The 13,172-nt window shown below is 34.4% G+C and overlaps 1 protein-coding gene across 6 annotated transcripts in view; it reads left to right on the forward strand.

The window, feature by feature from the left end:
• MAP3K2 (mitogen-activated protein kinase kinase kinase 2) overlaps nucleotides 1-13,172 on the forward strand; it is a 76,958-nt gene that overhangs the window by 45,444 nt on the left and 18,342 nt on the right. For 4 of the 6 annotated variants that reach the window (XM_036995942.2, XM_036995941.2, XM_036995946.2 and 1 more), the window contains 10 exons: nucleotides 518-617; nucleotides 4,480-4,593; nucleotides 4,974-5,061; nucleotides 5,924-6,054; nucleotides 7,010-7,089; nucleotides 8,400-8,467; nucleotides 8,633-8,728; nucleotides 9,703-9,909; nucleotides 11,555-11,703; nucleotides 12,065-12,196. In XM_036995942.2, coding sequence (XP_036851837.1) covers nucleotides 518-617; nucleotides 4,480-4,593; nucleotides 4,974-5,061; nucleotides 5,924-6,054; nucleotides 7,010-7,089; nucleotides 8,400-8,467; nucleotides 8,633-8,728; nucleotides 9,703-9,909; nucleotides 11,555-11,703; nucleotides 12,065-12,196 — 1,165 coding nt within the window. Of the gene's footprint in view, nucleotides 1-517; nucleotides 618-4,303; nucleotides 4,382-4,479; nucleotides 4,594-4,973; nucleotides 5,062-5,923; nucleotides 6,055-7,009; nucleotides 7,090-8,399; nucleotides 8,468-8,632; nucleotides 8,729-9,702; nucleotides 9,910-11,554; nucleotides 11,704-12,064; nucleotides 12,197-13,172 lie in introns of those variants that run through there. The other 2 variants (XM_036995947.2, XM_036995945.2) reach the window with 2 other exon arrangements.

The following is a 13,172-nucleotide window of genomic DNA, read 5'->3' on the forward strand; positions in this document are numbered from 1 at the left end:
TGAACCTCCAAAGAACAACTTTATATTCTTTTTTTTTTTGAGAGGGCATCTCTCATTTATTGATCAAATGGTTGTTAACAATAAAATTCTGTATAGGGGGGTCAATGCTCAATGTACGATCATTAATCCATCTCAAGCCAACTTTATATTCTTTTTAATAGTTTTCATAGCATTCCATTGTATGGATGTCACATAATTAAGTTCAGTCATTTTCTTTAATGAATATTTTGCATTGCTCTTTCATATAACAGTTTCAGTGCAAATTATAAACTGCAGAATGTTTTGAGAACTTTCCTCTTAGAATTTTTATTAGTCTAGAACAAACTTGAGAGTTTTTGAACTTCGTGTTGAGAATTACTGTATCTGATCAAAAAAGAGCCATTATAGTGTTCAAGTACAAGTACACGTTTACGTTGTTACTTAATTTTGTATTTTTCTACCCAAGAGATAACTGTTGCATCTATGTCATTTAATTATACCTAAGAAAATAAAATATCTTAAAATTCTGTCTGTATAGAATCCTTCAGTTTCCTAGACCAGTTAAACTGGAAGACCTGAGGTCTAAAGCTAAAATTGCCTTTGGACAGTCTATGGATCTACATTATACCAATAATGAGGTAAATGTGTACAGTCTAACTTTAGTAGTTTTTATTTTGGAAAGTAGTGTGTTCATGCCAGAGATTATTTTGGACTGTTGTGCCTATATTTAGGGATTGATAAGGATATGGTATGTGAGAGGAATTAAGGTATCACAAGTAAATTTGTTAATTATAACCGATTAAAGTGGATTTTTTCCATTGTGGAAAATATTAGAAGGTGCTACCGTACAAATAATTGAATGAGAAACTATTAAAGGAGGAAATATGTATTACATGGAAGTTTGCTCTTTATTTGTGCTGTATTTTTACTCTGTGTACTTCCCGATGAACTTTTTCCCTCACATTCCACACATGACTGCAGAGACAGTAGAGCTTTGCCAGTTTAGTTTAAACTTAGGGAATTGTTTTCTTGGTGGTTAGGACATGATCAGCTCATTATGTTTATGTTCAGGAGTTCAGTACATGTGATCTTAGGAGCTTGCTCAGTTACTGAGGAGCTCTGTGTTCTGAGGAAACCCGTTTTGAACCTCTTGTAAAATTCAGATTGGGTTAGATGATCTCTGAGGTTTCTTTCAGATCCTATGAGATCTCAAGCTACTAAGATCTTAAAATTTTCAGGGACAGTTTTATCAGTTGTCAGTTTGTTCTTTTTTTGTTGTTGTTTAATTTGCCAGGCAGAATGCTGTGATTTATGAATTACAGCCCCTTGTGGAGTTTATAGACAGTAAACTAATGGATGATGTAAATATATGAAGTTCTTTGAAGGAAATGGATAGAGTATTGTGATAAAGAACAAAGGCGAGGGCAGTAGGTGTCCTGTTTAGATGGTACTATGGAAACAGGGTGGGGTGAGGGGTGGGTCATGAGATGAGCCTCAGGGATGGGGTGGGAGGTGGGAATGGATGGGCCCACTTACCCTGTGACTGCTGGATAACACACCCTGCACGGGCCCCTCTTCCTCCTTCTCCTCATCTGCCTACCAGTGGTCGGCTGTATCTTTCCATATAGAAGCACTTGGACTTGGATCTTTACCTCGTGGTATGATTCTAAGGGAACCCAGATATATCTTTCTTTATGTTTGGTCTGAAATTGTGTGATGGAAAGCTTTCAAATGCCAAGATACATTAAGACTACAATTTTGTCTTAATCTGCCAGTCTAGTAGGTCTATCAAGAAAAACGAGGTTAGTCTGACATGTTTTGTTCATACTCTACCTATTCCAGCTCCTACAATTGCTGTTTCTTTTCTGAGTCCTCCCAATTTGTTTATATAATACTTGATATAATTTTTTCTAGGGTTTTCTTCAGGATTGATATCAAGCTAACTGATCTGTAGTTTCAGGAGCTCTCTCCTATTTTCTAAAAATGAAAAATTTCTCAGTTTTCAGTGTTTTTCTTTCATGCTTTCTGAAGGATTTCTGGGAGTGGCTCTGCCATTATATCTGGGTGTTCTCTTGGCAGGAATATAGTAGAGGGAGCATTAGGGTCAGATGATGATGTTTAAAATTTCTTGCAACCCAGATACTGTGAGTTAACCATGTCCTGATTCACATGATGACAGACCCAGTGCATGCCCTCGGACACTGGGCATGCTAGGAAAAAACTTCAAGGGTTGTTAGTTTTGTGGACCTGTGGACAAAAAAAACTTTCTTATAGTACTTTGTTAATCCAGTTCTATAATTTTTTTCTAGTGTAATATAAATCTCTCTGTTCTAAAAGAAACATTACTCTGTAAACTTGCAATTTGCCAGAATTGAAATGACCATGAAATTTAATCTGGGGTTGGTTGGATTTGTTAGTTGTGCTCCTGTGTGTCTAATATGGTGTCAGGGTATGTGTGTCTGTGTGTTGTCATGGGGGATAGATTTGGGGATGTGCAAGCAATCTAAGCAGGTTTTCTAAGATCGTTCCCACTTCAGATGGTTAAAAGGGGAAGGCCTCTTTATGGGCTATTTTCATGTTTCACTATGTAAAGTCAGGAAGATAAGTCACTTCCTTTAAACTTAGGTTCTATTTAGTGGGTTTTGAACTCAATTTTTAGCTTCCTTTCCAGAAAGGATTATGTTAACATACAACTGATTTATCAATAATAAGCCAGAGGGAAATAGATTTATGAATGAAGCTGAAATGAATTCAATAAGCAGGAAAACGTTATGTGATTTATTTAGTATAATTTAGACAGACTGGGACTTGTTCTTGATTCTTAGTCCTCATCTTAAAATTTGGAATAGGTGACCTTAAAACATAAGAGGGATCATCACATAGGAACCACTAGGTAGTAATCCAGCCTGCCTCTCCGGAGCGTCCAGATTTCATATTAGCTAACTGAAAAAGAGCAGAATCATTATGTTAGTATTTTGTTACTGTGATTTAAACTAGTGTCTTTTCCTCCAAAAGCAACAGTATGTAGTATCTAGCAACAGAAGTAAACAATCCAGTTATTAATAAATGTATAGTAAAAGTAAATATTCAGGTTTTCTCCTCAAATGAAAAATTGGAAAACAGTTCCCATCATTGCTTTAAAATGTTCTGTATTGCTTAAAATATAATGAAAAAAAGATAAGATGTAACAAGATGTGCTAATATTCATAATTGATAGGAAATGAAAAGAATTAAGTAGGTCAGGCTTGTTCTATGATACCAAACAATTAAAATTCTTTTTTATTCTTATTAAAAAATTCTCATAGACAAAAAGGCCTGGTTAGTAGATAAGTTGTAGTAGTATGGGAAATTATCTACAGAGAGAAATTGGGGCTGTAATTTCAAGTCCAGGGTAAGTAAATATAAGCAGATTGTATGATGGGATTCACATTAGTCCTGCTTTATATTTGTGTCTGAGCCTTTCTGAGAACAGGGAATGTACAGCTAGTGGGCTTGGTGCAGATGAAGCTCTCATCCTGTTACTTACTAAAAACAATTATCAAATGTTTGCTCCTTGCTGTACTCTGTTAATTACTATTGTGGGCGGGGTGGGGGGTGTTCCTTGTCATCAAGAGGACCCCAAACTAGCTAGGCCTTTATATTCGAGCAGTTTATATACAGGCTCACAGTTGTGGAATTTGTTTACTTTTTCTTTCAATGAAATGGAATATACCCTGAAGACTATTGATAGAATCATCTTAAGCTGCTAAGTTTACATTAAAAAAAGACTGTTTTATTTTCTTAATCAAGTTGTGTGAAGCATGCTTTCTCTCATATACCTCTCAGGTGCTTTTGTCCTCATGTTTGATTCATGAGAAGATTAATGAAAGCAAATTTCCACACTCAGGGTTTACTATAGGATGGCTGGCCCATTTAGCTTACTTGTTTTAGGGTGTAGAAGTAGAAGTCAAGTCACCAGGGTCAGAGAGAGGAGCCCTAGGTGGGTTCTAGATTGCGGGTCCATTACTACTGGCACCCTCCCTGGCAGCTGCCACAGGTGCTCATGCATTTAGTATGTTGATAAGCACATGGGAGAGAGTGCAGATCCATGGCTACTAATGAAAAAAAGCTAAAAAGGTCATCAGTGCAAATGGAAGATAGTACTTTTGTTTTAAATGCTTGTGTGTGCTCCTTAATGCTGTTTTGGCATGAAGATACTGTAACTTAAGTTTAGCAATATTATGCAGATGTCCTAGAAAATCAATTTGAAATATTTGAATATGTCTTCTAGAAGAATTTAATGATTAATAAAGCAAAAAAAATTCTCCATATTCTATGATTTTAGTGGCGGTAGGATGGGAAGAGCAAAATAACCTACAGATATTCATTCAGAACTTCATTTACTCACAAATTAAAGAGCAAGGTATTTTGAGATTTATAATTCTGTAGTAATGGAGTCGCTCCTGGATGGAGTTGGCTTGGTGAGATGGCTATAGATTCATTATGCTCCTTTTTGTTCAGTTGGTAATTCCATTAACTACCCAAGATGACTTGGACAAAGCTGTCGAACTGCTGGACCGTAGTATCCATATGAAGAGCCTCAAGATATTACTTGTAATAAATGGAAGTACACAGGTATGAACTGGGATTTTTTTCAATAGGGGTTATAGAATTTATGCCTTTAAAAGTCAGTGTGTTAAATATAGTACATTCTGTAATCATTGATATATTGTCAATATGATTAAATATAAACTTAGACATTGTAATTGCTATATAGTTGAATATCCGTGCTTCTCAAAACTATAGAGTCCAAATTACAAATAAGTATAATGTACTGTGTATATGAGACATATAGAAATTGAGACCTGGGAAGAAGTCTTAGAACTAAAATTTCTAAGAGGAGATTTGATCAAACCCACAAACAATAAAGAATATCTAGGTTTACATGTTAGGGGAGAAGATTCTGTTTGCAGCCCTTAAGAAGAATAGCGTCAGTCATCCTTTTTCCTTTGTAGGCCACTAATTTAGAACTGTTGCCATCACTCGAAGATTTGGATAACACAGTATTTGGAGCAGAGAGGAAAAAACGGCTCTCTATAATAGGTAAGAATTTGTGTCTGAATTATGAAATGGGTGATTTCTCAGTTTTTTCTCCATCCTTTAATGTAGAGTGACATGATCATGATAAATGGTAGCCAGTTTCTGTATTACATGCAATTTATCTCAGGGACTCCTGAATTCAGATTCCAGCTCTCTACTTAACCTGAGCGAGACTAACTTTGTTCATCTTGAAATCATGGGATTATTGTAGCCAATAAATTGAAAGGAAAATTTTAAAGTACCTTTTACTTTTCAAACTAGAAAGCATGACTATTACTAATCATACATTTCTTAATTTATTCCCTTTTCTTATCACATTATAGTACCTATCATTTTAAAGTAAAAATTTGGCAGTTTACTATAGTTGCATTAGGCAGAACAAGCTAAGTGCACTAGTTAAATTGACGCTTTAAATACATTTTAAATCAAACTGAGTACTGAATAAACTGAGACCTGACTTTAAAGCCCATATTCTTTTCACTACGTCATGATGCCTTCCATAAGTTATGTTAAAGGGCAACATATACCTGGGTACAAGTGATCTCTGAAGTTCAAAAGCAGTGGCATTTAGTTAAAAATCTTTATTGTATTATTAACCCTATAATGTAGTTGTCAGCAGTCAGAAGAACCTAACACAGAATGTAAGAATATTACAGTGAGGTTAATAATTACAATATGGTGGGAGTTTAGGAAGGTATAAAAACATTTAAAGTTGTACAGACATGAATGTTCTGCTAAGTTGTAATAAATACTGGATTTTCTAAAACTATTGGTACCATAGCCCAGAAATTCTGTGTGTATGTTTAATAAAATAAAAATTGTTTCCCTGTGGATATTTATAAATTCATCGTTTTTCTCCTTTGAGGTCCCACTAGTAGAGATAGAAGCTCCCCTCCCCCAGGATACATTCCAGATGAATTACACCAGGTGGCCCGGAATGGGTCCTTCACCAGCATCAACAGTGAGGGAGAGTTCATTCCTGAGAGCATGGACCAGGTAAGCAAAGTTGGACGTGGTTTTTCATTCATTTAAAGGGATGCTTGTCAGGGTCATTGTGGTTTGGCAGGTATCTGAGGGTGTGGGTGGTGGTGGTGGCAGCGTGTGGATGCGCGTGCGCATGTATGTGTGTTTTACCTCTTCTCCAATCCCGTATTTTCCTTTATAACTGAACAAAACAAAAAATACAGGAAAATGTCCACTAATTTACATGTGCCCATGTGCATTCATGTATAAACAAAGCCAGAACAATCTTTTATTGTCCATCCATAAGTGATTGAATGCATTTGTTTATAATCCTGGGATTAACACTCAGATTTGTGACATTTGAAAACTACAGCAAAATTATAAATGTTTAACTTTGTGAAGCTGATGTTTGTCAGCTGTCTAAGACATATTAAAATGTTTTTGAAAACTCTGTAGTGTTGAAGTATTTTCACGGATTTGCTCTTGTCTCTTCAACATTACGCTGGCTGCTTGTACTACTGTAGTTTACATTTCCTCATAATGTGGCGGTCACAGTGTCGTTAGTGGTGGGGTCAGTGTCACGGTGTCAGTTTGGCTGGGGCCATTCTTCAATTTTCAGTAAGCAAAACTATGTGAAATCTTTTAGTTTTTAGTTATTTAGCTAGTAATCCATAGAGAAAGAATATTTTTCTCTTAGGAAATTTTGAAGTTAGCCCAGCTCCAAGGGACAACTACATTTAAAGCATCTAAAATGAGTAACTGTGGTGGGGGCGGCTGCTCTTGGGTCTGTGGTTTCTCTCTGGCACTGATAGTGCTCTGAGGTTGTGGTGCTCGTCACACGACTTACTATAATGAAAATCATTGAATTGTACACTTGAAAGGTGTGGATTTTATGTTTACATGAATTATATCTCAGTAAAGCTGATTTTTAAAAAAACAGTGACTTCTGGTGGTAGCACACTGAATCATGGTAAAACTATTTTTCTAGATGCTGGACCCATTATCTTTAAGCAGCCCTGAAAATTCTGGCTCAGGAAGTTGTCCATCACTTGATAGTCCTTTGGATGGGTAATGTTGATTATAATTTGTTTTTTAATATATGTGGGTAAGTGTGCACATACATAGCATGTTGAATTAGCAACTCTTGTGCTGCATTCAGAGGATTTAATTGATACTCATCTGTATACTTAATGGCAAATGAATTTTTTCACAGTTTGGACAAATCCTTTAACCTCATGGTGCTTAGTATCTTCATTAGTTAAAATATATCTGGTTATAATATTTTGGGTATCCCTGCTTGTCAAAAGTATGTGTTTGAAGCTAAATGCAAACTTAGAATTTATATACCTTTATTTTTAAAACTGTTGGTGAAACTGTATCAAATTTTTCATTAATATGTTTGGTTTTGAAATTTCTTGAGTTGTTTCACCTGTTCAGGAATATGTTCATTCTGGCATCAAAATATCACTAACTTACGATCTTAGTAATTGTGGCCCAGTATGTTGATTGTCATTGAAATTTTAAGTACTTTTGTTTTGTGAAATAGCTAGCTATTCAGGAACATAAGCCCTTTAAGCCGGGTCAAGTTGCACCTGTGGATTTTTGTTACAAGTGCTTCCTCACTCCTGGTCTCAGTAGCACAGTTCTCACCTGTAGCACACAGAATCAGTATCTCTAGTAAAATCTTTACCTGTTTAACTCCTCTCAGATTGCTTTATGAAAGCAAATTCTGAAAATATAACTAACATAGGAATATACGTGTAATTTTCTGTTAACCATATACATGAAACCTTTGAGCCCATGTCTACCTCCAGATAGACATTTCAAACATTTAAGAAATTCAGGGCAATAGCAATGTGAAAGCTATATATCAAACAGTTAATATTTGAAAGACACTGTCCTGAGTACCGTATATATCTGTCTATCTATCTATCTATATATATATATACACACACACACTCGATGACTTGGAAATTATTACCCCCTTTTTATAGATGTGGAAACAGTCTCAGAAAGGTGATTTGCCACAGTTGCAATACTAATTAAGTGGCAGAGCTAGGATTGAAACAGGTGTTTGCAAGCACCTATAGTTTTAAAATGTATTATTATTACCCTGATACTATGTGGATTATTTTTAGAAGACAATTTGCCTGCATATACCAAATAAGTGTTTAAAAGGAAGTTTCTCTTTCTCCAAGTGTTTAAAAGGAAGTTTCTCTTTCTCCAGTTATGCAAACATTTCAGAGTGACCTCCTTTATTTATATATGTACATGTATCTCTACACATACATACAGATAGATATTGATATTGAATAAAGTTCTTTTTAAATGTCTATGTACATACTTTTTAAATTTAACATGACCTTTTCTACTCTTAGAGAGAGCTATCCAAAATCACGAATGCCTAGGGCACAGAGCTACCCAGATAACCATCAGGAATTTTCAGGTTAGACCATCAGCATTCTAAATGTTTAAATGTTTATGTTATTAAATAGTGTTTTGTTTGGGAGGGAGAAGGGAATTTTTTTTTAATCAGATTAAAATGTATAGATGTTTTTCATCGTTAGAAATACTCGACTTTTTCATAACATAACTTTATTACACGTTTTAGTAGACTATGATAATCCTATCTTTGAGAAATTTGGAAAAGGAGGAACGTATCCAAGAAGATATCATGTTTCATACCACCATCAAGACTATAATGATGGTAAGTTTCTGGTAATTAGACCATAAGAACAGTTAAAGAATAAATCAAAGTAGAAAATTTTAAATTGCTTATTTAAATAATATCATTAGAAATAAATTTGTTCCTCAATTGTTTAGTTTCCTTCTTAAAAAAAGTATTTTAATTGAAGTGTGGTTAATAGACATTTTTTATTGGTTTCAGATATAGAAAGTGATTTGACAGTTACTCACCTTATTAAATACTCCAATAAATGTAGTTACCATCTGTCAACAAACATACTATTTTTGACTATATTCCCTGTGCTGTACTTTTATCCCCATAACTGATTTATATTATAATTGGAATTTTGTGCCTCTTAATCCCCTTAACCTATTTCACCCACACCCTATTAAAATTTTTTTTAAAGAAATTGGATCAAACTGAAACTATAATAATATCCTGGCTTTTGCCAATTTACCTTATAATCCTTATTTTTCCCTTAGAAGAAAAGGAGTAATTAAAAAATAATTACTTAGAAAATTCCTTCTTGATGCAATTCATACTTGCATTGTCCTTTTAAGGAAAAAACTGCTACCTATAAACTGTCCAATTTTTTTTTAATATTTTGAATCATTATTGGAAATGATAATAAAAAATACATTTTTTTCTTTTTGTCTAGCATTTGCTGGAGTTTTTTGATTTTATGAATGTGTGTATTTATTTTAACATGAGATCATTTGGATTTGCATTCAGATCCTGTTTCTTTTTTCCCCCTTTTCCTTTCTGCTTTCACCTTTTTTCTTCCTTTTGTTGCCATTTTTTACTTTATGATTCATTGCTAACAAGGATATTTCCTTGAACTCTTAAAAAATACTACTCTTAAGTATAATCATTGCTATTTTAGTTTCTAGCCTAGTTGCAGGACAAATTTCTATTCCTTAATTATAAATTTTAAATACTTTGAATTACAACATATCAATAAGAGGTTGTAAAGCAATTCTCGTCTGATTTTGTAGGTCGTAAAACTTTTCCAAGAGCTAGAAGAACTCAAGGGACCAGCTTCCGGTCTCCTGTGAGTTTCAGTCCTACTGATCACTCCTTAAGCACTAGCAGTGGCAGTAGTGTGTTTACCCCAGAGTATGACGACAGTCGGGTAAGAAGAAGGGGCAGCGATATAGACAACCCGACTTTGACCGTGATGGACATCAGCCCGCCCAGCCGCTGTGAGTAATAGGGACCGGTGTAGTGACATGTATAGCATTAAAAGCAGTACATGCCAAGCCAGTCCTCTGGGTGAGACCAACTTTTCAAAAGAGGTAAAAATAATACTTCTAAAGGTGATTGTAATGTCAGATATTAGCACGGTATTACTGCTAATTACTGTAGACGAGTCATTTCTTCACTTTTATTAGGAAAATTGGTACCAATTAGTCATTCATTTCATATATCCTTGTTGAGGACCTGACCCTGAGATTTCAAGTAGAATCTGTAAGATGTAGTCTAGTGCAGGAGAATGATGTGTGGAGAAATAACTGTAATTATATAATTACAAATTATACTGCACTATATTCTTATATAGTTTGTATATATTTTATATATATGTATATACATATACATGTGTGCATATAATAACACTTAATCTAGATTTTTGACACGTGCAAGAGGCCATGGCCAATTCTGAAAATAGGACATAGTTTGTTTTTGGCTGAAGTGGAGGCTATCTTACTTGAAACAGTGGAGTTAGGACTAGAATAGTAGCTAGGGCCGGACTGTAACGTGTTTGGACTGTGTCACTTAAGCAGTGCATGCATAATCTACGCTCGAAGGTGTTACTGTGGCAATATCTGCATACTCCCAATTTCTCCCTTTTTTGTTAGTGTTGATATATTTTACTCTCATATCTATGGCCTCACACTACATTGCTGCTGTTTTTGCTTTAGACAGCTTTATTTTAAAGTGATTAGAAAAAAGAGAAGAATGAATTTTATAGATACCTTCAGTTTCTTTCTTTCTTTCTTTAGATCTTTATTTATGTAGCTCCAAGATTCTGTCAGGTATCAAATTCTTCTGCTTGAAGAATTGCCTTCACCCTTTCTTGTAGTATCAAGTCTGCTGGTAATAAATTCTTTCAGCTTTTGTTCATTTGAAAAAAGTCTCCTTTATTTTAAAGTGTGTGTGTGTGTGTGTATGTATATATATTTTCTTTTTTCTGGTAATAAATTCTTTCAGGTTTTGTTTGAAAAAGTCCTTATTTCTCCTTTATTTTGAAATATATATATATATATATATGCAGGTGTGTGTGTGTGTATTTATTTTTTCTGGTATAGAATTCTCGTTGGTTTTTTTTTCAGCACCTTAAAGCTATGTCTCCATTATCTTTTGGCTTGTATACTTCCTGAGGAAAAGTCTGCTATAATTCTGTCTTTGTTGCTCTGTAGTATGCATTTTTCCCCTCGACTGCTTTTAGGATTTTCTCTTAGAATGAGAATGATGTTCTTTCCAGCTTTGTACATTGTAGGCAGATAGAAATGTGATTGCAAATAGATTGGTGCAATAAAGATTAGAAACACAGCACATCTTACAATCAGTGGCATCTTAGTTTGAGTGCAAGATGCTATTACATTTGTAATCAGGAAAAAATCTGGGAAAAAGGCATCATGGAGATTGAACCTTGTTTGGGTTTAGAATTCTTAGAGAATTGAGGAGAAACATTTTGAAAGGTGATCATTATGAATTCAGATAATCATGATTTTCCTTTATATCCAATGATATTCAATTAAGGGTATCACTAATGCAGTATACTCATTTAGTCCTTAAACACTTGTATGCCATCTGGCTTTTCCATTTTAATAAATTGTTCTTTTTTAGCACCTCGTGCTCCAACCAACTGGAGATTGGGCAAACTGCTTGGCCAGGGAGCCTTTGGCAGGGTCTACCTCTGTTACGATGTTGATACAGGAAGAGAACTGGCTGTTAAACAAGTTCAGTTTGACCCCGATAGCCCTGAGACCAGCAAGGTAAAAAAATCACTGTATAAGCTTTGTCACATCACAAGAAGTATTTTTACTAAAATAAATATAACACACGATAGGGTTGTTTTTTTTCCCTTAACATAAATTATTTGTAAAACACATGGATAATTAGATATGTTTACCTACTTTGTGCTGGGAATTTTCTCTTTCAGTATCACTTGTATTCCCGATCTCATTTAGTGCTGCTTTATCATACCATCAATGGCTTAGAATAGTTAGTGTTTGGAGACTTGAAAATACTTATACCTTGGAAAGTAAAAATTTCAGAATGATGTCCTATGAAGTTGAAATTGTTTGCTTGTACTAGCAATGCCGTAAAAACTTAACCAGGAGTTCTGTCTTTCAGGAAGTAAATGCACTTGAGTGTGAAATTCAGTTGTTGAAAAACTTGCTACATGAGCGAATTGTTCAGTATTATGGCTGTTTAAGGGATCCCCAGGAAAAAACACTTTCAATATTTATGGAATATATGCCAGGGGTAAGTAGTGTATCCTTTGAAAATAGACATGTTCTATTTAAAGTCTTAGTTGAAGAAAAAAAACAAAACTTTCATTGTAAAATGTTAGACCTAATTAAGGACATTTGAAAGAGTTTTAAATTAGAGTTGAGTAATACAATTTTATTTTCTATCTTCTTCTGCCTTTGTATTCTTTTAGCTAATTTTTTTAAAATGCTGAAATATATTAAAATAGGTTACAGATAGAGCAGTCCATACTCAGATTTCCCTAAATGCCCTAAAAATATCCATAATAGCTGGTTTATCCAAACCAGGATCTAGTGCAGGACCAAACATGACATTTAGCTGTCCTATCCCTTACTCCTCTTTTAATCTCACTTTATGGATTTCTCAACTTGCATCCTCATTGTGTTGTTTAATTTGTTCCTTTATTCTGTTACTTCTTATAAACTCTAAGTTAGATCTAAAGTCTAAATTAGATTCAAATTCAACATTTTTTATTTCTGATCTAACACTGTGCACTTCGTGTTGCGTCGTGTTAAGAGACACAATTTCTGGTTGTTCTACTGTTAGTCACGCTAAGGTTGATTGCTAGATCAGGATGATTGGCATCCTGATTCCCTCATTGTAAATTTCTGTTTTTTCTTGAAGATCAGAGAGTAATCTGAGCTATAGCAATGGCACATACGGGTGAATATCCAATTCCTTTTCAGCAATCCACCTAATGCTTCTACACAGACTGATAATCATTGCCTGATTCAATAATTTCATTAGGAGTTGCAAAATGTGATTTGCAAACTCCTGTTATTCCTTCTGTGTTATTTTTAGTATTTGTAGGGTACATTCTATACTAATTATTTTTAAGATGGTGATACATTTACTCATCTAAAAATACATGCATTCTCATAATTTAATAGGCAGTATATTTATTTATTTTTATTATGGTATCATTAATAAACAATCAGATGAGCAGCATTATGGTTACTAGATTCCAAGT

This window comes from Manis javanica, chromosome 7, assembly GCF_040802235.1.
Source record: "Manis javanica isolate MJ-LG chromosome 7, MJ_LKY, whole genome shotgun sequence".
Taxonomy (NCBI): Eukaryota; Metazoa; Chordata; class Mammalia; order Pholidota; family Manidae; genus Manis; species Manis javanica.